The sequence below is a fragment of the Panthera onca genome, chromosome A3 (assembly GCF_046562875.1).
Source record: "Panthera onca isolate mPanOnc1 chromosome A3, mPanOnc1 haplotype 2, whole genome shotgun sequence".
Lineage (NCBI taxonomy): Eukaryota > Metazoa > Chordata > Mammalia > Carnivora > Felidae > Panthera > Panthera onca.
In genome coordinates this window covers 59,528,442-59,552,020 of record NC_138341.1, presented here as the reverse complement: position 1 = coordinate 59,552,020, position 23,579 = coordinate 59,528,442, and the positions used below count along the sequence as shown (strand labels likewise).

Here is a 23,579-nt window from a genome sequence, read left to right as displayed (position 1 = left end):
TGTTAATGTCACCACCAGTCTTTTCACACAAGTCCTTAAGGTCAACCTTCTCTCCCCTGCTATTGTATGTGGGCCTATTTCTACTGTCTCTATTGTATGTAATTATTAGATATATAATTATCTATCTGGTTCTGTCCTGGTTCTGAAATCCTATTTTATAATTATGCTTTCTTTTAAATTTTTTTTGCACTATATGAGTTATGTTTTCCTTGTTTTATTTATAATTGATTCTTCTGGTAATTTGGGAAATTTGTTTATTAATTTATTGTTAGAACATCCCCATATATTGTAGTCAGGGTTCCATATGTCTCCTACTTCAGGCTGATAAAGGTTTACTTTTGTTTCTCATTATCCTTGTTACCTTCAGGTGATTTTCAGATTGCATGGGGAAACCACCATCTTTACTTCATTATTTTTAAACCAGCAATTCCAATATTTTTCTTAAACATTTTTGCTGTGAAACAGAAATGTATATAAAATATATACAAAAAAGTGCATAAAACATATATGCAGCTTAAGAAAATTATTTTAAGTGAACATCTATGTAAACACCAAAAGAATTAGATCTTTGAAATCACTCCAGAAATTTTAAGTACAAATCCTTGAATAATATAATGTTAGGTTTGACTGGTTTTTCATTTTATATAAATGGAATCACCTGGTATATATATATATATATATATATATATATATATATATATATATATATATATATGATTTTGTACCTGTTTTCTTTTGTCAGTAGTATATTTTAGGATTAAATGTTTTCTGTACTTCTCTCAATCTCTCTCCTCTCCCTCCCTTCTTTCTGTCTGTCTCTCTCTGCGTGTGTGTGTGTGTGTGTGTGTGTGTGTGTGTGTGTGTGTGGTGTTATTTCACTATCTGAACAGATCACAATTTTAAGATCTATTTTATTGTTGTCACCAACAACATATATAATTCTAATATTAGAATTATTTTCACATATGGGAAATTATAAACAGTGCTGCTGTGACAGTGCAAAAATGCTGTGAACATTTTTGAACATGTGTTCTATCTTGTATAACCATGAGTTTCTGTAGGTTATAAACCTAGGATTGCTGGGTCATAGCATATGCACATCTTCAGATTTATCATAATAGATGATGCCAGAGTTTTCCCGTGAGCTCTGTATAAGTTCCCTTTGCTCCACATTCTTGTCAACACTTGATATTTTTAATTTCATTAAAATATTAATTTCCTTTTAATTAAAAGAGTTTTTACCTTTAGCCTTCCTGGGAGGGAAGTATGTAGTAGTGTCTTTTGCAGTTCTCTTAATAATGTGATAGAGCAGATTTTCATTCTGATTATAAGCCCTTTGTGTATGGGTGTGTATAAAATAACTTGGCACTAGGTTACTTAGCTTTATAGAAGGCAAAGAAATGCAGTATGTAAGCATTATAGCATCAGGTATGCAGTGCCATAGTTCAACTCCCCGTGAATTGTTCAGTTGCAAGATGGGTAAGTGTGGACCACTCTGGTTTATAAGATACATACTCTTGTACACCTGTATGTTTAACCATTAGATCCCTCGAGGGACACATTTAAGTGCCAGAATCACTGTAAGCACAAGGAAGCTGTGGCCTTTATTTTTCAATAGGCATTTATAGTTTATTGACAGGCTTCCAAGTGTAGATGCAGTTCACCAAGCCGGGGTCATTTTTACAATAAGTAATGTTGCCTGGTAACAAACTTGACCTTTCACGTTGATGTTCATCCAATATATTTCTGTGGGAACATTGCTGGAAGGTAAACTCGAGGTCATTTCCTCATAAAGGTCTTAGGTCTTTTGGTTAACCCTTTCTCCCTGGAAATAATTGGTGTCTTTATAAATTGTGTCTTCTAATCCATGGATATGGTATATTTCTTTACCGCTTTAAGATTCCTGTATTTTCTCACAGTAAATCTTGATAGTTTTTTAGTTACACTCATGCACATTATTTGTAGATTTATTCCTTAGTAATTTTTTTATGCCACTGTGAATGGTCTTAAAATTTTTAATTTCTAACTGCTTTTGTTGGTGTATAGGAATGCAGTTAGTTTTGTACATTGTTTTTTGTACACAGCAACCTCCTTAAATTCTCATATTCATCCTAAGAAATTATCTATAGGTTCTTTTGGATTTTCTATGTACTTAATTATATTATTTGCAAATAATGTCACTTTTACCATTTTGATTCTTTTCCAATATTTACAACATTATATCTCTTTCTGGCCTTAAAACTAGCTAAGACCTCCAAAACAATGGTAAATAAAAGTGGTGGTAGATCCCTACCCTCAAAGGAAAAATCTTAAATATTTCATCATTGAGATAGTTGCTGAAGATTCTACAAGTTAAGGAATCTTGTTACTATCAATTTGCTAGGACTATTTTATAGAATATAAATGGACATTACATTTTGTTAAATGTTTTTCTGTATCTATTTAGATGATTATATCTACACAGTTTCCCCTATCATCTGTTAATTTGGCAAGTTACCTCAATAGGTTTGCTAATGTTAAGTCAAATGTGCATTCCTTGGTTAATTGTCCAGTTTGTTCAATTATAAATTGCTAGGTTCAACATGCTAATATTTTTATTAACACTTTTGCCTCTATATTCATGACAGGTTTTCCTGTAATTTTTTCTTGTTCTATTGAGTTTTGGTATCAGGGTTTGCCAGGATCATGAAATGAGTTGGAGAATAAACTCATTTTTCCTATTCTCTGGAAGAATAAGTGTAATGTTGGACATATTTCTTCCTTGAATGTTTGGTGGAACTTATCAATAAAACCACCTGAAATTTTGTTTATAGGAAGGATTTCAGTTACAAATTCAGTTTCTTCAATAGCAACAAGAACTATCCAGGCTTTCTGTCTCTTCTAGCTATGCTTTTCTAGGAATTTGCTTTCTTCTTTTTTTTTTCTTGTTCAGTCATATCAGAGGTTTGATTTTGTCATTTCAAAGAAGCAACTTTTGGCTTTGTTGATCCTTTGTATTGTATGCGTGTTTCCAATTTCACTATTTTTTGTTCCCATTTTATTTTATTTTTTCTACTTTTGAGGGTTGAGGGGTGCATATTGCTATTTGGGAGTCTACCAAAAGTGCAGCTCTGCCCCTCAGTTCACTCTTGCAGAGCAACCATTACAAAAGCAGCTGTGAGAGCTTTGCTCACTCTCCAGTTACCTAGTCTGTCCAAGATCTTGATTTGAGGATAGTTGTTTGATGTATCTTAGAATGTTTTCTAACATTTTGTTCAGCTTTTTAAAAATTGTGTTCAGGGTCGCCTGGGTGGCTCAGTTGGTTAAGGGTCCCAATTCTTGATTTCAACTCAGGTCATGATTTCACCATTCTTGAGTTTGAGGCCCACGTCAGGCTCTTGGTTGACAACTCAAGAGCCTACTTGAGATTCTCTGTCTCCCTCTCTCTCTGCCCTTCCCCCACTCACACTCTTGCTCTCTGTCTCAAAAATAAATAAATAAACTTAAAAAAAAAAAAAATCAGTTGGGGCACCTGGGTGGCTCAGTCAGTTGGGCGTCCGACTTCGGCTCAGGTCATGATCTCACAGTTCGTGAGTTCGAGCCCCGCGTCAGGGTCTGTGCTGACAGTTTGGAGCCTGGAGCCTGCTTCGGATTCTGTGTCTCCCTCTCTCTCTGCTCCTCCCCAGCTCATGCTCACACTGTCAAAAATAAATAAACTAAAAAAAAACAAAAACCAGCAACCAAAAATTGTGTTCAGATGGTAGTCCTTTAATATAAGCACAAGTTCCTCCCAATATTAATTTAATTACAGCATAATCTTTCAGATTGTCTAGGAGTAAAATAATACCTCAATTTCTCTATGAGAATAAAATGAAGTTATTTAAATGAAACACTTTGAAGAAGAATTAACAGTGCAAATACAAGTGTTACTGTTCTCACCACTGCTTTTGTTTTGTGCTCCCCAAATTGTAAGGTTTATCCACAGTTTCCTCAGTTGTTTTTGAAAATTTGTAATAATTGGGGGAAGACTCCCAGAATCAGCAATAGGGAGACAAAAATGTCCTACAATTTTAGCAATAGTAGTATATATTTCACTGCTGTGGACTGACAGTTCTACTTCTAGTTCTACTTCTAACCAATACTCTAAAATCCAAAGAGGGGCGGGCGCCTGGGTGGCTCAGTCGGTTGAGTGTCTGACTTCAGCTTAAGTCATGATCTCACGGTCTGTGGGTTCCAGCCCAGCATCAGGCTCTGTGCAGACAGCTCAGAGCCTAGAGCCTGCTTCGGATTCTGTGTCTCCTTCTCTCTCTGCCTCTCCCTCGCTCGTTCTCTCTCTCTCTCTCTCTCCCTCTCTCTCCCTCTCTCTCCCTCTCTCTCTCTCTCTCTCAAAAATAAACATATTTTTTTTTAAATTTTTTTTAATGTTTTTTTAATTTTTGAGATGGAGACAGAGCGCAAGTGGGGGAGGGGCAGAGAGCGAGGGAGACACAGAATCTGAAACAGGCTCTGAGCTGTCAGCACCAAGCCGGATGCGGGGCTCGAACCCACAAACCGCGAGATCATGACCTGAGCCAAAGTCGGATGCTTAACCAAGTGAGCCACCCAGGCGCCCAAACATAAAAAAAATTTTTTTTTAAATATGTAAATAAAATCCAAAGAATGGACAAAGGGTTTTATCAACTAAGTACTCCTAAAGCTTAAAATTTTTGGATCAATTGCCTTTTTAGAATCAATTAACTTAATATACACTGGGCAGTCAGTCACTAAGCTCTGAAAAAGGTAAGAAGTAAACTAAAGCAACTACTAGTCTCAAGAAACTTACAGTTTCTGCTGAGGTCCTAAAGCTGCATTATCTTGAAATGTGAAATGCATGTTGGATAAGAGCACAGGCTCTGGAGTGGGAACACCTTGGTATAGATCCTAACTCCTTTACTTTTTAGCTGCGTGATTTAAGTTTCCTCAACTGAAATTGGGAATAATAGCACTTAACTCAAAGGAGTTGTGAAGATTAAGTGAGCTAATCCATGTAAAGGTTTTAACATTGCCTGTGGGACATAGTAAATGCTCAGAATATACTGTATGGATTAATGAAGAATTAAGTCTTTTTGTAGAGGGAAGAAATAACATATTGTAAGAAAAATTCTATATGAGAGTCAAAGGAATATTGAAAATTCCTACTGACTGGAGTTGGAGAGATTTCATGTGCAATAATCTTTTTTAAAAAAAAACAAACATATTTTTAAAGTTTACTTATTTATTTTGAGAGAGAGGGAAAGCACAAGCCAGGGAGGGGCAGAGAAAGAGGGAGAGAGAGAATCCTAAGCAGACTCCGCACTGTCAGCACAGAACATGATGTGGGGCTTGAACTCACGAACTGGGAGATCATGACCTGAGCCAAAATTAAGAGTCAGACACTTAACTGACTGAGCCACCTTGGTGCCCCTCTTGTGCAATTATCTTGAAGTTAAAGTGGAATTGTAGCAGTTGTACTTGGGACAGAAGATACTCCAAAGTGAGGTGACAATCTGTATGATCAAAGACAGGAAGTAGGGGAGCTGGGACTAGGGAGGAGAGCATAGTGATTCTAGAGAATAGTTAATCATCCTGGAGAGTAGATACATTGAAAGAGATTTGGGATTCACTTCTCAAAAGTATTTTGATGTCATTTTGTGTGTTTAACAGTCATTAGATACTTTGACCTGTGCTTTAAGAAGTTTGTTGCTATGGCAATGAATCAGATAAAGGGGAATTTTGAAAAACAGAAGACCTATTAGCAAGATTTCGCAATAGCTAGACAAAAGAAGATAGGTTATAGCAATAGGATCAAAATTTCCCATGAATTAACTTATATTAATAAGGGATGATTGGAGAAGGAAGAGGTCAAAGCTGATTCTGAGATTAAAAGTCTAGATAATTGGGACAATAGCAGTATCATTTGTAAACATAATGAAAACGAAGCAGGTTGTAAGGAAAGATTATAATTATGGTTTTGAACATATTGAGTTTGAATTTTATATGGCAGGAAGGACGGCCAGCTGGAAATGTCAACTTGAGATAGTTTGAACTATAAATGTATATTTGGGAATCATCTGCATGGAAGTGATAGTTGAAATCCTGGGAGTGAATCAGCTCAAAGTGTGGAAAGAGAAAAAACTATTTAGAGCAATACCTAGAGGAATATATATGTGCTTGTATCAGTGGAAGAAGAGGAAAGAGCAAAGAGAAAGCAACTATAGTGAGAGGGGTAGAGCAGAAAAAATGGAATTGAAATTTCTTACAGCTATTAAAATTTAGGAAATTTTGTAACAAGTTATTTGACTAGGTTTTCTGAAAGCAATCCTCTTGCCATTGATAGCAAGAGTAACTAGGTGGCCTTATTATCTTTAATATGTAAAATGCTATGTTAACAGAAACAATGCATTAAAATTATCTATACTAGAACACAGAACTGTTAAGTGAAACAACGGTTTCAAGTCCTATTTCCTCTCCACGGTAATGTCTTCAAATTGGCTCTATAATCATGATGATTGGCATCTATTTGTAGTTCTTAGTTAAGCTGAGATTGGTACCATTGCATCCATATAGTAGCTTGATTTAGAGAGAAATGGAAGGATCACCTAATGAAGCAGATCAGTTCTTCAAAATCAGTCAGATTCTGATTAATCTGACCATAAAGTTATAAGAATGGCTTTTAGAAATTTCCTCTCTTGTACATAACAAATATAACTGTAATATCTGTGGTTTACTTTCCCAGTATGTTAAATAAAGATGTCTTCTCATACATCTGGTCACTGCATAAATAAAGAACTTTTAAAAAGAGTTGTTCCAGCATCTGATAGTTTGGTTCTACCATTAATGACCAGATTTTGATGTTTTCCTTTCTTTGGAAAGCATTAAATTAAAGTCATTCAGAGCTGCTTTTTTCACCAAACTCATAAAAGTAGATACATTGCCAAGAATTCCAAGTGCTCCGTTTTGTACATAAAGTATCAAGATTATCTTCCAGCTAAAGCTTTGTTTGAAAAAATATTTTTCACTAATCTTGAAGAATTCATGGCCTTTTAAGTTTCCAAAAGACCCTCAAAAATAGGAATTCAAGTGCTGATAATGTATTGGTAGTAGTAATAATAGTTGTAATTAACATTTATGGAGTTGTTTCTATGTGCCATACATTTTGCCAAGTGTTTTGCCTGCATCTGTTTATTTAGCAGCATTTATTGAGTGCCTGCTGACTCTTAGGATAAGTTAATGAAACAAACATAGACCCCTGTCTTCACAGACCTTATATTTAGTGAGAATGGACAAAGTAATAAGCAGTAAGCATGACCAATAAGCATATTTTGGTAATAACCAAAATAAAGTATATGGACCATAGGATGGTAAGTACTATCGAAAAAACAGAGCAAGGTAAGGTAGTCAGGAGTGTGGGGTTGAGGTTGAATGATGGAGATGGGTTGCATTATTAAATAGGGTTGTCATAACAGGCATAATGAAAATGGTTGCATTGGAGTTAATCATGCAGATATCTGACAGGAGAACATCCAGGCAAATGGAACAATCTGTACAAAGATGCAAAGGTGGACCATGTCTTGGATATCCAAGGAACAGAAAAGAGGTTGATACGGTTCAGAATAATCAAGGGAGAGAGTGGTAATGAGCAATAATGGATGGGAGGAGGGAGAGGCAGTCCTCTTACTATAATGACACTATGTACACTAGGTACCATTACAATCCCCATTTTGTAGATGAGGAAACAGAGACAGAGAAATAAATTAACCTGCCACATCAGGAGCCAGCTATAGCAAGAAACAAGAAATGACATTCATTCATATCCTGAAAGCTTTGAAATTATTTAACTGCTTATTTATTTGTAACCCTCTGCAAAATATTAGATGAAAGATCAGCCATTCTAAAGTGGATGATTTATTGTACAGTGCTTCTACTTCAGTTTTATTTCTCTGCAACCAATATGACCAGTTATAGGGCTTGTAATTTCATCAAAGTTTCTTCAATTACATATGACTTCTTTTTCTTGGCAGTGCAGCAAGCATCTGTAAGGTATGTTTAATTCAAGGGTTTTGTTGTGTTAGGGTAAATCCAAAGTTTAGCTTAGTTCTTCTAGCCTTTTCATATTGAGCCTTCTTAGAAACAAGGATATGTATAATCATAATGACATTGTGTGTTTTCCCTAATTCTTACAGAAAGCCACTCTGGATTGTAACATAATGATAATGACTTTTTTTTTTTAATGTTTATTTATTTTTGAGACAGAGAGAGACAGAGCATGAACGGGGGAGGGTCAGAGAGAGGGAGACACAGACTCTGAAACAGGCTCCAGGCTCTGAGCTGTCAGCACAGAGCCCGACGCGGGGCTCGAACTCACAGACCGCGAGATCATGACCTGAGCCGAAGTCGGCCGCTTAACCGACTGAGCCACCCAGGCGCCCCAATGATAATGACTTTTGTACATTACCTGTCTACGTGCTAATGATGATTGGAATGAATCATTGTAATGACATTTGCAGATTATCTGGCCCATGTACCTATTACTCAAGCTGTAATTGAATCAATGTCTTAGTAGTATAATTTGATACAGAAAAACATTTTAATAAAGACAATCCTTTAAATAATAGGAAATCTAAGAAAAAAATGTGTTTGTACCCAGTTCATTGGTCCCCCTACCTCATCCATGGACCATTCTCCACTCTATTTCAGGTTAAGTGACTAGAACTATTTGAAAATCACAGTGCAAAGTAACCATCAGATAAAAAGATATTTAATATTCATTTTTATACATGTCAAATTGAAGTTATTAAAAGAACTATTATTTATTCTAAAGTAAATACTTTATTACATTAGGAATTCCATTTTTACCTACTTCTTCATAATAAGTAGAATTGAACCTAAATTTATTGAATTTTTTGGCTTGTGAATTTTTCACATTTACTTTGTATAGGTGATTACTTAATGAACAGCCCTTTGTAAGGTTGCTTTATATAAGAATTTGTTAATAAGGCAGTTAATAAAAATATAATAAAAATAAGAAATTACATCCTTGGTGTTTCTTAGTCTTTTCACAGGAGCAGTGAATGTATAATCTCAATTTGGAGTTGATGATTTTAATTTTTTGGCACTAACATGCTTTTGTCAAGTGGGGGCATCATTGGTCTTTCTTAAGTAAGCTTTGTAGCGAGAATGGTTTGCATGTTAAACTTAAGTGATATTAGGGGTAAATAATAATCCTCCTTTCACCTTATTTTAGAGGGCCCTATTTTATGTTTATCATCAGCACTCTTAACTGATAGCAAAATTTAAAGTCCAGAAGCCTATTGTAGTTTTCTTTATGGTTTTCAATTGTACCAGCCTTACAATTACTATCACAAAATGTGGTTGTTATTCAGTAAAAGAAAGTGACATGGTTTTAAGAATAATAAAAGTTTAGGATAAAAATCTTAGGTAGTTTTTTTTTGTCATCATTGTTTTAAATATATAAACAAGGGAAAAACCAAGTATATGCTTAAGATTTAGCCACACACACACACACACACACACACACACACACACACCCTAACTAACCTACAAAAGTAACTATCAGTGATAATTAGAAGATATTTTGAGCAAATCCAAATTACACACTGTTGTGTGCTGTTGCTACCAATACCTGACTGTTGCTAATAACTCTAAATCTGTTTTGCCATCATAAAATTTATATAAGAAATATGTTTGAGTATGATTACCATTGTGCTATCAAAAATATGATTACTGTATTAAAAAAAAACTTAATAGGATCTTGGTCTTTCCACTGCTAACAATTTGTGCTACAGTTAGATTTCAAAATACATTATTTTTAATCTAGTCAAAAAGGAACTATATTTATCCATGATTGTATTTGAGGAAAATTTTTTAGGGTATAAGAGTTACACAGATATTCAGACTTAAGTATTTAAATACTTCAATATAATGTTTCCATCAGTGTAGCTCTTGGCTTGTTCTTATGTATGAGTTTAAAATCTTGCATATCTACATCCTTGTCAGGCAAATGCCATAGGCTAAAACTGAAGATAATAACTTAAGATTCATGTCTCCTTCTTGGAGGTTTAATTTGTCTTGAATTGACATTTTTGAAGGACCTAAACTGACATCAAAGGGTTTAAATGATCTACTTAGGTCAATTAATGTTAATTTTCATCTTTCATTAAATTATTTTAATGTTTTTCTCTTTTTCTTTTTTTCTAGCCAAGTCCTATACCTAGTCCTGTTTTGGGGCGAAAGCCAAATGCTAGTCAGTCATTGCTTGTATGGTGTAAAGAAGTTACAAAAAACTACCGGGGAGTGAAAATCACCAATTTTACTACATCATGGAGAAACGGTTTATCTTTTTGTGCAATATTACACCACTTTAGACCAGATTTAATGTAAGTAGAACATTTTCCATTCCCTATAAATTGTTTTGTAAATAATAGTTTCTTTAAAAACCTAAATAACTTCTCTCTTTTTTTAAGTTTATTTATTTTTTTGTGTGCCCATGTGCACAGAGAGGGAGAGGGAGAATCCCAAGCAGGCTCCGCAATGTCAGTGCAGAACCCAATGTGGGGCCCAGACTCACGAACCGTGAGATCATGACCTGAGCTGAAATCAAGAGTTGGATGCTTAACCGACTCAGCCACCCAGGCACCCCAAACATAAATAATTTCATTAACGCATGTCCTGAAACAGTTGACTTTGTTTTCCTTATTACTCACACCTTTTGCTTTTTGAGAAAAGAAATGGGTGCCAAAAAGAAAAGTTCTCCCTTCTTGATGCCTAAAACCTATCTTCTCTTAAAAAAAAAAAAAAAGTTTTTTCTTCTTAATCTCATACAAATAACTGACTTTAAGTTATTATGAGGGGCACCTGGGTGGCTCAGTCGGTTGAGTGTCCGACTTCGGCTCAGGTCATGATCTCATGGTTCATGGGTTTGAGCCCCACATCGGGCTCTGTGCTGACAGCTCAGAGCCTGAAGCCTGCTTCAGATTCTGTCTCCGGCTCTCTCTATCCCTCCCCACTTGTGCTTTGTCTCTCTGTCTCTAAAATAAATAAACATTAAAAAAAATTTTTTTAATTATTATGAAAATTGTGTTACTGTTAAAATGAGATGAGACACATTAGCCCATAGCTCTTTGTACATTGACAACAAGGGATTACCTCATGGTAAATTTGGTTGTCAAGACGGGTCTCTGGTGCCCTGCCTTAACTTCTCTTTTAGATGGAAAGCTTCAGGCAATGAAACATGTAATCACTGTATTCATTCATTCATTCATTTATTTACTTACTTACTTACTTACTTACTTACTTACTTTTCCACACTATTAGTTTTGTTGATTGAACTGCTGTGAAATTGCTAGTTACTCTTTGGTATTATTGAATGTCAAATTTTTAGATTCAAGTTTTTTTTTAAGCAGCTGTTTTTATCAAATACTGTATGTACTTACGGTGCCTTTTTCTCCCCCAGTGACTACAAGTCTCTGAATCCTCAAGATATTAAAGAGAACAACAAAAAGGTAAGAATTGCCAAGGAAAAAAATACATAGTTTCCAGTTTGGCTCTTCTGCAGCTTTTATTGATTTAGGGAAAGTGAGGTTGTGTTGTAAGGTCATAACTGCAGCTCACAGAAAGAAGATAGTCTGCTCCTTGCAGTGCAAATTAGGATGCATAGTTTACTCTAGATTGTCTTACCCTAGGTTGTCATGGCCTTTAAAGATCACAAGTGCCAGACTGGCATCAGATTTCAATATATGTATGGACTTCATTCACTGTTAAATATTTGTTAAAGCATACTGTTTTTATTCGAGATTTAGCTTTTAAAAAGTGCACCCAAAGCTCTTGTACCATAAATGATTATGAGTTTAGAAAAATATGTTGGGAGGGAATGAGGGCAGGTATGCAAGAAAGCAAGCATATGTTCCTAGAAGCAAAAAGATACGAACATTGGGTTTTGGTTTTTATTTTTGTTTTTTTTCACTTTCTGGTAAACTGTATAGTTTTTCCACATAATTAATTAGCATACTGAGGGCAGAGCTTCCTAATTACTGTGCAGGGGGATATTGATTCTTTTGGCCGTCAGGGTAGCTATGTGGGGTTGAGTTGCCCAGAGGCTGCTGGGCTAGCTGACTGTGGTTGCAGGCTAACTTAACTATTTACCCCAGTGCACAGTACAATATTATAACATGTATGTGCACTGTGACATGAGAAAGGAGGGAAGCACTAACTCAACACACAGTAGGTACTCTGTTTTTTATACTGAATTGAATTCTTCAGCTGAAAAGTTAATGAAATACATTGTCTTAGAATAGGAGTTCTTAATGTGGGAGCTATGGACAGAATTCAGGGGGTTCTTGAACATGACTAGGGGGAAAATGTATTTTATTTTCTTAATTCTTTAAGTGAAATTTAGCATTTCCTTTAATTATGAATTTTGGCAACACACCACTTTAGCATTAGCCATGCCTAAGACTTTATCACCTTAAGAATCTCCGATATTTTGGTATCACCTTGCAGTTGGAGTTGTAATACCTTCACATATCTTTTAAGCTCATCACTTCTTCACAATTACAGTTGTTAATACATTCACCAAAAGTATACGTATTGCTGTTTCTCAAATTCAGTCTTACTAATATTTTTATGGTTTTATTTTTCATATAACTGGTTTCTTCTGTAATCCTATGTATTTTATAAACATACAGCATTATTCTGAAAAGGGCGTATTGCCAAAAGGATTCATAGGACAAAGTGATTAATAACCTCTGGTCTAAAGTTTTCAGTCTACTTTAAATTAAACAATTAAAACCACCAATGAGTGCTAAAAAGTCCATAAATGGAATCTTGATAGAAATTCAGTTAACAGATGAGAATTTAATTCAACAATTTTTTACTTTTATTGCCCTCTAAACCCAAAAATTTGTATTGTCATTAAAAAAACCTTTACAAATGCCTGATGATGGCCCTAGAGAAATACATTTTAAAACTGTTAGGTTTTTTAATTGAAATATGCCACCAAAAAAGGTAATCTTAAAATATCAGTGTATTTTTCCTTATAGAAATCACATCTGTGGTAGGTATGCTACAGAGTAAGTCATTCTTGTGAATTATTTCTTGTATAATTTAGGAGAGCTTGTATGATAGTTCTATGCCTACATTTTTTTGCATTGGAATAAAATACTAAGCTAATTTAAATGCAGATAAAAGCATAAAATAGAGCATTATTATTTTTGTAAAGTGAAGCTTTTAAATTACTGTTTGAAATTTTGAAAAGGAAACATTGTTGATTTTACCTGGCTATCTATTTTTAAGAGTATGGAGATTTGCCTTAAGGTTTAGGTCACACTTCTTTACATTATTTTTTCAGGAACTTAATAATGATGAGCATACCTTGGGTTTACATATTACTACATAGAGAAGAATATCCTATTACGTTTTTTCTCAATTAGATCTTCTAGGGTAGATAATCATGGCTTTTTGAAAGGATTTTAATTTAGATGGTCCTATTCATTGCACAATTGAATAAATAATTGTCATACAATCTTTGCTTTTCATCACTTTGCAACTTCCTACCTGGTATCTACATTGAGTATCAGCTACTACCTGCAGATTTATTTCCGGCTTCACACAATTCTTCCCGATAACCTCATCTGCCCTTGATTGGACTTAAAGCAGCCTAAGAAACAATGCGTGGGTCTTAAGTTCCACGCAGATTCATAATATAACTGGCAATGACTCCTCCTTACCAATTAAATAACATCTAGGAATGAATACGACCATTTTCTTTGAAAGACCTCTTTTTTTCCGTCCTCACATAAACAGCTGAAAAGACAGGTGATTGACCACAGCAAAAGAGGTTAACCTAGGGGAAGATTCCTTTATAAAGTCTTGACCTCGCTTACAAGAAACTCAGTTTGTTTTTAAATGGTTTTTTTAGTGCAGTTAGTGTGCATAAAGTGAATTGCTACATAAAGCAAAACACCAGCAGGAGATTCCCCACAAGGAAGCTAATCATTTTCCCAGGTCTGTAAAAAGTACTGAATAAAAAAGGTATTTACCTGTGACATATGATCTTAACCAGTATGTCAGTGTTTTAGATAATTGGGAAATGTTTAGAATACTGCCTGTGGTGCTTTTCGTGATGGTCTGCAATTGATGTCTGTCAATCAAGTTGTCAAGACACATGAGGAGGAAAATGACTTTAATTTTCCTAAAACATGTAAAATAACAAACAGGCCTAAACATGCACACCAACTGAGCCATTCTCTTGAGTAAATATTTTGAGGTACCTATATTATGAAACATAGTGCTGTGAAAATTGAAGAGGTTTTAATATTGCAATTTATTTTTCATTTTCTTTCTTACTTATTCTACAACATTTATTAAACTCCAGGAAGACTTTGAGATGAGGATTAAATTCAAAGGTAGAAATGCTCTTTAACATGTAAGTGCAAAAGACTAATTCCTTCTAAATTGTTACATAATTTCCTAACCTTTATTTTAAGAAAAACTTTGAGTTACGATCCTACATCTAGGTTGTTACAAAGACTAGACATTTTATATTCCAAAGTGAGAGTGCAACTAGAGGGTCCTTACTTTTTCCAAGAGTATATCTGAACCTTTAGGCATATTTTTAATACTTCCTAGCAACACAGTGCTGTTTTCAAGGGTTAGTTCAGGATAGTAATAATTAATTGTAAATTGAGAAACAGCTTTGATTCTTCAAAACTAGAAAAACCTGATGTGCCACAGTCATTTTAAAGGCTAACAAAAGGGGCGCCTGGGTGGCGCAGTCGGTTAAGCGTCCGACTTCAGCCAGGTCACGATCTCACGGTCCGTGAGTTCGAGCCCCGCGTCGGGCTCTGGGCTGATGGCTCGGAGCCTGGAGCCTGTTTCCGATTCTGTGTCTCCCTCTCTCTCTGTCCCTCCCCCGTTCATGCTCTGTCTCTCTCTGTCCCAAAAATAAAAAAATAAACGTTGGAAAAAAAAAATAAATAAATAAAAAAAATAAAGGCTAACAAAAATAATACAATGCAACCTCACATTCTCAACTAGGTTGTACTACTCAAAACATTTCATTCTTTCCAAAATGGATGAAGTGAAAATGCAATCACTCTTCTCATTATGAAAATTAGTCCTAATTGGGCATTTTAAAATGTTACTATGTTCTTAGGCTTAAATAGTACTTACTTGTATTTTATACCAGGTAATCTAGGATTTCCTTCTTGGGGATATCTAGCTCTACTTTTTCTTCACGAATCACTGCATTTACATGATCATGGTAACGAGAGATTGATGGGAATGATAAAGCTCCAGATTCATTATTATTTCTTTATACCTTAGTTCCTTATAAAAAATTATTCTAAGGGGTTTTTTTTTGTTTTAATTCTCATTTTTACTCATTTATTGGGGAACATTTCAATTGGTATTAATTTAAGAAACTTCTTTTTTCTTGCATCTATCCCACCTTTACAAATTTTGGGCATGAAATTTTGTTATTTCATGTAGCACTAATGTTACTAATGTAATATACCCTCCAACAACAACAACAACAACAAAATTCTTTAAAAATTTGCTTTTTCTTATGGTAACTAAGCTTTATTTTTACAACTTTATTATTAAAGCACAATTGACATATAACATTACATTAGTTACAGGTGCATAACATAATGATTCAATATATTGTAAAATGATCACAACAGTATATCTAGTTAATATCTGTTCTTTTGCTGTTTTTAAAATGAATGGATTGTTTGAACTATTCAATATATCTTTGTTTTTCCTTTCTTTAAAGGCATATGATGGATTTGCCAGCATAGGAATTTCCCGGTTGTTGGAACCTTCTGATATGGTTTTATTAGCAATTCCTGACAAACTGACTGTTATGACTTATCTTTATCAAATCAGGGCACATTTCAGTGGCCAAGAACTGAATGTTGTCCAGATAGAGGAGAACAGCAGTAAAAGCACATATAAAGTTGGAAACTATGAAACAGATACAAATAGTTCTGTTGATCAAGAAAAATTCTATGCAGAACTTAGTGATCTGAAACGGGAGCCTGAAATACAGCAGCCTACCAGTGGAGCAGTAGACTTCTTGTCGCAAGATGACTCTGTATTTGTAAATGATAGTGGGGTTGGAGAGTCCGAAAGTGAACATCAGACTCCTGACGATCATCTTAGTCCAAGCACATCCTCCCCTTACTGTCGCAGGACTAAAAGTGACACAGAACCCCAAAAGTCCCAGCAGAGCTCTGGAAGGACTTCAGGATCCGATGACCCTGGAATATGTTACAATACAGATTCAATCCACGCACAAGTTTTGTTAGGCAAGAAGAGACTCCTGAAAGCAGAGACTTTAGAATTAAGTGACTTATACGTTAGTGATAAGAAGAAGGATGTGTCTCCACCCTTTATTTGTGAGGAGACAGAGGAACAAAAGCTTCAGACTCTAGACATCAGTAATAACTTGGAGAAGGAAAAATTAGAGAATTCCAGACCCTTAGAATGCAGATCGGATCCTGAATCACCTATCAAAAAACCAAGTTTATCTCCCACTTCCAAACTTGGATACTCATGCAACAGAGATGCAGACCTTACAAAGAAAAAACGTACTTCCCTAAGGCAGACAGAGTCTGATCCAGATGCTGATAGAACCACTTTCAATCATGCAGATCATTCCACAAAAACAGTCCAGGTAAGTGAGTTAGAATGGTGATTACCTATATTTAGTAAATAATTATTCTATTTTTTTGTATTTACAGACCACTTTAAAATACTACAACTGAGTAAAGGTAGAGGTAATTTCCCATTATATAAAAACCTAAAATATACCTGAACTTCATTTATAGTTTATGATATAATATTTTAAATCTACAAATAAATCCAAATTTGAAGATTGAAGGATAAAGAATATTACCTTTCCAAATCAAAATATTATTTATCTATAAAAACAGAATATTTCACTATAAGAATAAGTCAAAGATATTTCACTATTCCATTTTTTAGGAATATCATTCTGAAAATATGTAATGCTAAGTTAAATATTTCCCATTTAAAGTATTTTCTTCAGATATTTTAGTTGCATTGTAATTGATATCTTCAGTCCCACTGTTACTTGTGGTTAAAAATTCCAGTAACATCCGAATTTCTCCCCATGAGGGGAATATGATGCAGATTTGACCTTACAATATTTACTGTATTTAATTGAATCTCTGGTATCATCAATTATAAGATATACCATTATTTTATGTACCAAAAAGAAAGGAAAACATTGCCAGAAAACCATGATAAATGGTTTTCTTATCACATAGAATTTTTATTTTATACCTATTGAATGAATTCTTTTAAACTTATTCAAGCATGGATTTTTTTCATCATATAACCCTCTTATGTGTACATAAAAAAAAATTTAAGCAAAATAAATTGGTTAAGATATAACTGACTTAGAATTAGAATTCAGAATCCGACTCTTGTGAATCACTTTTTGATTTGGAGTTTTTGGTGTTCCTGTTTTGCCACACAGTATTATCCTCTGTGCCATCAAAAGCATAATGTTATAGTGGTACTTCTCTAAGTACGATCTGGGGACCCTGGAATTCTTCTACCCTCTTTCAGAGAGCCCCCAAAGTTGAAACTCTTTTCCTAATAATAATAGAACATTTACCTTTTTCACTTTCGCTTTCTCACAAGTGTACAGTGACATTTTCCGGAGGCTACGTGATTTGCAGTATCTCAAAAGATTGAATACAAAAGTAGATATGAGAATCCAGCTGCCTGGATATTAAAGAGATTTCTAAAAACTATAAAATAATGCCATTCTCGCTTTTTTTTTGTTTTTTTTTTAGTATTGTTTTTTGTTACAATATGTTAACATCTAATGTGTTCATTAAAGTTATTTCTAAATTAATATATAAATATTTTTAACATTTCTCAGTTTTAATTTAAATGCTACATATAAATAAATATAACACATAAATGAAAGCTTTTTGACATCCTCAATAATTTTTGAGCACATGAAGGTATTCTAAAACCAAAGTTTGAAACTTTTTTTTTCCTTTATTTTATTTATTTATTTTTTATTTATTTATTTATTTATTTATATTTTATTTATTTATTTTTTTAATATATGAAGTTTATTGTCAAATTGGTTTCCATACAACACCCAGTGCTCATCCCAAAAGGTGCCCTCCTCAATACCCATCACCCACCCTGCCCTCCCTCCCACCCCCATCAACCCTCAGTTTGTTCTCAGTTTTTAACAGTCTCTAATGCTTTGGCTCTCTCCCACTCTAACCTCTTTTTTTTTTTTTTTTCCTTCCCCTCCCCCATGGGTTTCTGTTACGTTTCTCAGGATCCATATAAGAGTGAAACCATATGGTATCTGTCTTTCTCTGTATGGCTTATTTCACTTAGCATCACACTCTCCAGTTCCATCCACGTTGCTTCAAAAGGCCATATTTCATTTTTTCTCATTGCCACATAGTATTCCATTGTGTATATAAACCACAATTTCTTTATGCATTCATCAGTTGATGGACATTTAGGCTCTTTCCATAATTTGGCTATTGTTGAGAGGGCTGCTATAAACATTGGGGTACAAGTGCCCCTATGCATCAGTACTCCTGTATCCCTTAGATAAATTCCTAGCAGTGCTATTGCTGGGACATAGGGTAGGTCTATTTTTAATTTTCTGAGGAACCTCCACACTGCTTTCCAGAGTGGCTGCACCAATTTGCATTCCCACCCACAGTGCAAGAGGGTTCCCGTTTCTCCACATCCTCTCCAGCATCTATAGTCTCCTGATTTGTTCATTTTGGCCACTCTGACTGGCATGAGGTGATATCTGAGTGTGGTTTTGATTTGTATTTCCCTGATGAGGAGCGACGTTGAGCATCTTTTCATGTGCCTGTTGGCCATCCGGATGTCTTCTTTAGAGAAGTGTCTATTCATGTTTCCTGCCCATTTCTTCACTGGGTTATTTGTTTTTCGGGTGTGGAGTTTGGTGAGCTCTTTATAGATTTTGGATACTAGCCCTTTGTCCGATATGTCATTTGCAAACATCTTTTCCCATTCCGTTGGTTGCCTTTTAGTTTTGTTGGTTGTTTCCTTTGCTGTGCAGAAGCTTTTTATCTTCATAAGGTCCCAGTAATTCACTTTTGCTTTTAATTCCCTTGCCTTTGGGGATGTGTCAAGTAAGAGATTGCTACGGCTGAGGTCAGAGAGGTCTTTTCCTGCTTTCTCCTCTAAGGTTTTGATGGTTTCCTGTCTCACATTCAGGTCCTTTATCCATTTTGAGTTTATTTTTGTGAATGGTGTGAGAAAGTGGTCTAGTTTCAACCTTCTGCATGTTGCTGTCCAGTTCTCCCAGCACCATTTGTTAAAGAGACTGTCTTTTTTCCATTGGATGTTCTTTCCTGCTTTGTCAAAGATGAGTTGGCCATACGTTTGTGGGTCTAGTTCTGGGGTTTCTATTCTATTCCATTGGTCTATGTGTCTGTTTTTGTGCCAATACCATGCTGTCTTGATGATTACAGCTTTGTAGTAGAGGCTAAAGTCTGGGATTGTGATGCCTCCTGCTTTGGTCTTCTTCAAAATTACTTTGGCTATTCGGGGCCTTTTGTGGTTCCATATGAATTTTAGGATTGCTTGTTCTAGTTTCGAGAAGAATGCTGGTGCAATTTTGATTGGGGTTGCATTGAATGTGTACATAGCTTTGGGTAGTATTGACATTTTGACAATATTTATTCTTCCAATCCATGAGCAGGGAATGTCTTTCCATTTCTTTATATCTTCTTCAATTACCTTCATAAGCTTTCTATAGTTTTCAGCATACAGATCTTTTACATCTTTGGTTAGATTTATTCCTAGGTATTTTATGCTTCTTGGTGCAATTGTGAATGGGATCAGTTTCTTTATTTGTCTTTCTGTTGCTTCATTGTTAGTGTATAAGAATGCAACTGATTTCTGTACATTGATTTTGTATCCTGCAACTTTGCTGAATTCATGTATCAGTTCTAGCAGACTTTTGGTGGAGTCTATCGGATTTTCCATGTATAATATCATGTCATCTGCAAAAAGCGAAAGCTTGACTTCATCTTTGCCAATTTTGATGCCTTTGATTTCCTTTTGTTGTCTGATTGCTGAAGCTAGAACTTCCAGCACTATGTTAAACAACAGCGGTGAGAGTGGGCATCCCTGTCGTGTTCCTGATCTCAGGGAAAAAGCTCTCAGTTTTTCCCCATTGAGGATGATGTTAGCTGTGAGCTTTTCATAAATGGCTTTTATGATGTTTAAGTATGTTCCTTCTATCCCGACTTTCTCGAGGGTTTTTATTAAGAAAGGGTGCTGGATTTTGTCAAAGGCCTTTTCTGCACCGATTGACAGGATCATATGGTTCTTCTCTTTTTTTTTTTTGTTAATGTGATGTATCACGTTGATTGATTTGCGAATGTTGAACCAGCCCTGCATCCCAGGAATGAATCCCACTTGATCATGGTGAATAATTCTTTTTATATGCTGTTGAATTCGATTTGCTAGTATCTTATTGAGAATTTTTGCATCCATATTCATCAGGGATATTGGCCTGTAGTTCTCTTTTTTTACTGGGTCTCTGTCTGGTTTAGGAATCAAAGTAATACTGGCTTCATAGAATGAGTCTGGAAGTTTTCCTTCCCTTTCTATTTCTTGGAATAGCTTGAGAAGGATAGGTATTATCTCTGGTTTAAACGTCTGGTAGAACTCCCCTGGGAAGCCATCTGGTCCTGGACTCTTATTTGTTGGGAGATTTTTGATAACCGATTCAATTTCTTCGCTGGTTATGGGTCTGTTCAAGCTTTCTATTTCCTCCTGATTGAGTTTTGGAAGAGTATGGGTGTTTAGGAATTTGTCCATTTCTTCCAGGTTGTCCAATTTGTTGGCATATAATTTTTCATAGTATTCCCTGATAATTGTTTGTATCTCTGAGGGATTGGTTGTAATCATTCCATTTTCATTCATGATTTTATCTATTTGGGTCATCTCCCTTTTCTTTTTGAGAAGCCTGGCTAGAGGTTTGTCAATTTTGTTTATTTTTTCAAAAAACCAACTCTTGGTTTTGTTAATCTGCTCTACAGTTTTTTTAGATTCTATGTTGTTTATTCTGCTCTGATCTTTATTATTTCTCTTCTTCTGCTGGGTTTAGGCTGTCTTTGCTGTTCTGCTTCTATCTCCTTTAGGTGTGCTGTTAGATTTTGTATTTGGGATTTTTCTTGTTTCTTGAGATAGGCCTGGATTGCAATGTATTTTCCTCTCAGGACTGCCTTCGCTGCATCCCAAAGCGTTTGGATTGTTGTATTTTCATTTTCGTTTGTTTCCATATATTTTTAAATTTCTTCTCTAATTGCCTGGTTGACCCACTCATTCGTTAGTAGGGTGTTCTTTAACCTCCATGCTTTTGGAGGTTTTCCAGACTTTTTCCTGTGGTTGATTTCAAGCTTCATAGCATTGTGGTCTGAAAGTATGCATGGTATAATTTCAATTCTTGTAAACTTATGAAGGGCTGTTTTGTGACCCAGTATATGATCTATCTTGGAGAATGTTCCATGTGCACTCGAGAAAAAAGTATATTCTGTTGCTTTGGGATGCAGAGTTCTAAATATATCTGTCAAGTCCATCTGATCCAGTGTGTCATTCAGGGCCCTTGTTTCTTTATTGACCGTGTGTCTAGATGATCTATCCATTTCTATAAGTGGGGTGTTAAAGTCCCCTGCAATTACTACGTTCTTATCAATAAGGTTGCTTATGTTTATGAGTAATTGTTTTATATATTTGGGGGCTCCGGTATTCGGCGCATAGACATTTATAATTGTTACCTCTTCCTGATGGATAGACCCTGTAATTATTATATAATGCCCTTCTTCATCTCGTGTTACAGCCTTTAATTTAAAGTCTAGTTTGTCTGATATAAGTATGGCTACTCCAGCTTTCTTTTGGCTTCCAGTAGCATGATAAATAGTTCTCCATCCCCTCACTCTCAATCTAAAGGTGTCCTCAGATCTAAAATGAGTCTCTTGTAGACAGCAAATAGATGGGTCTTGTTTTTTTATCCATTCTGATACCCTATGTCTTTTGGTTGGCGCATTTAATCCATCTACATTCAGTGTTATTATAGAAAGGTACGGGTTTAGAGTCATTGTGATGTCTGTATATTTTATGCTTGTAGTGATGTCTCTGGTACTTTGTCTCACAGGATCCCCCTTAGGATCTCTTGTAGGGCTGGTTTAGTGGTGACAAATTCCTTCAGTTTTTGTTTGTTTGGGAAGACCTTTATCTCTCCTTCTATTCTAAATGACAGACTTGCTGGATAAAGGATTCTCGGCTGCATATTTTTTCTGTTTAGCACACTGAAGATATCGTGCCAAGCCTTTCTGGCCTGCCAAGTTTCAAAAGAGAGATCAGTCACGAGTCTTATAGGTCTCCCTTTATATGTGAGGGCACGTTTATCCCTTGCTGCTTTCAGAATTTTCTCTTTATCCTTGTATTTTGCCAGTTTCACTATGATATGTCGTGCAGAAGATCGATTCAAGTTACGTCTGAAGGGAGTTCTCTGTGCCTCTTGGATTTCAATGTCTTTTTCCTTCCCCAGTTCAGGGAAGTTCTCAGCTATTATTTCTTCAAGTACCCCTTCAGCACCTTTCCCTCTCTCTTCCTCCTCTGGGATACCAATTATGCGTATATTATTTCTTTTTAGTGTATCACTTAGTTCTCTAATTTTTCCCTCAGACTCCTGGATTTTTTTATCTCTCTTTCTCTCAGCTTCCTCTTTTTCCATAACTTTATCTTCTAGTTCACCTATTCTCTCCTCTGCCTCTTCAAGCCATCGTCGTTTCCATTTTGTTTTGCATTTCGTTTAAAGCGCTTTTCAGCTCCTCGTGACTGTTCCTTAGTCCCTTGATCTCTGTGGCAAGAGATTCTCTGCTGTCCTCTATACTGTTTTCAAGCCCAGCGATTAATTTTATGTCTATTATTCTAAATTCACTTTCTGTTATATTATTTAAATCCTTTTTGATCAGTTCATTAGCTGTTGTTATTTCCTGGAGATTCTTCTGAGGGGAATTCTTCCGTTTCGTCATTTTGGATAGTCCCTGGAGTGGTGAGGACCTGCAGGGCACTTCCCCTGTGCTGTGGTGTATAACTGGAGTTGGTGGGCGGGGCCGCAGTCCGACCTGATGTCTGCCCCTAGCCCACCGCTGGGGCCACAGTCAGACTGGTGTGTGCCTTCTCTTCCCTTCTCCTAGGGGCGGGATTCACTGTGGGGTTGCGTGGCCTGTCTGGGCTACTTGCACACTGCCAGGCTTGTGGTGCTGGGGATCTGGCGTATTAGCTGGGGTGGGTAGGCAAGGTGCACGGGGGCAGGAGGGGTAGGCTTAGCTCGCTTCTCCTTAGATGATCCACTTCAGGAGGGGCCCTGTGGCAGCGGGAGGGAGTCAGATCTGCTGCCGGAGGTTTGCCTCCGCAGAACGACAGAGTTGGGTGTTTGCACGGAGTGAGCAAGTTCCCTGGCAGGAACTGGTTCCCTTTGGGATTTTGGCTGGGGGATGGGC

General features: G+C 35.9%; 1 protein-coding gene across 12 annotated transcripts in view; it reads left to right on the top strand.

Annotated features, from left to right (window-relative positions):
* The window catches only part of EHBP1 (EH domain binding protein 1), a 365,951-nt gene that overhangs the window by 247,185 nt on the left and 95,187 nt on the right, over positions 1-23,579 (top strand). For all 12 annotated transcript variants that reach the window (XM_078444539.2, XM_078444536.2, XM_078444535.2 and 9 more), the window contains 3 exons: positions 10,216-10,394; positions 11,471-11,519; positions 15,791-16,693. In XM_078444539.2, coding sequence (XP_078300665.1) covers positions 10,216-10,394; positions 11,471-11,519; positions 15,791-16,693 — 1,131 coding nt within the window. The remainder of the gene's footprint in view (positions 1-10,215; positions 10,395-11,470; positions 11,520-15,790; positions 16,694-23,579) is intronic.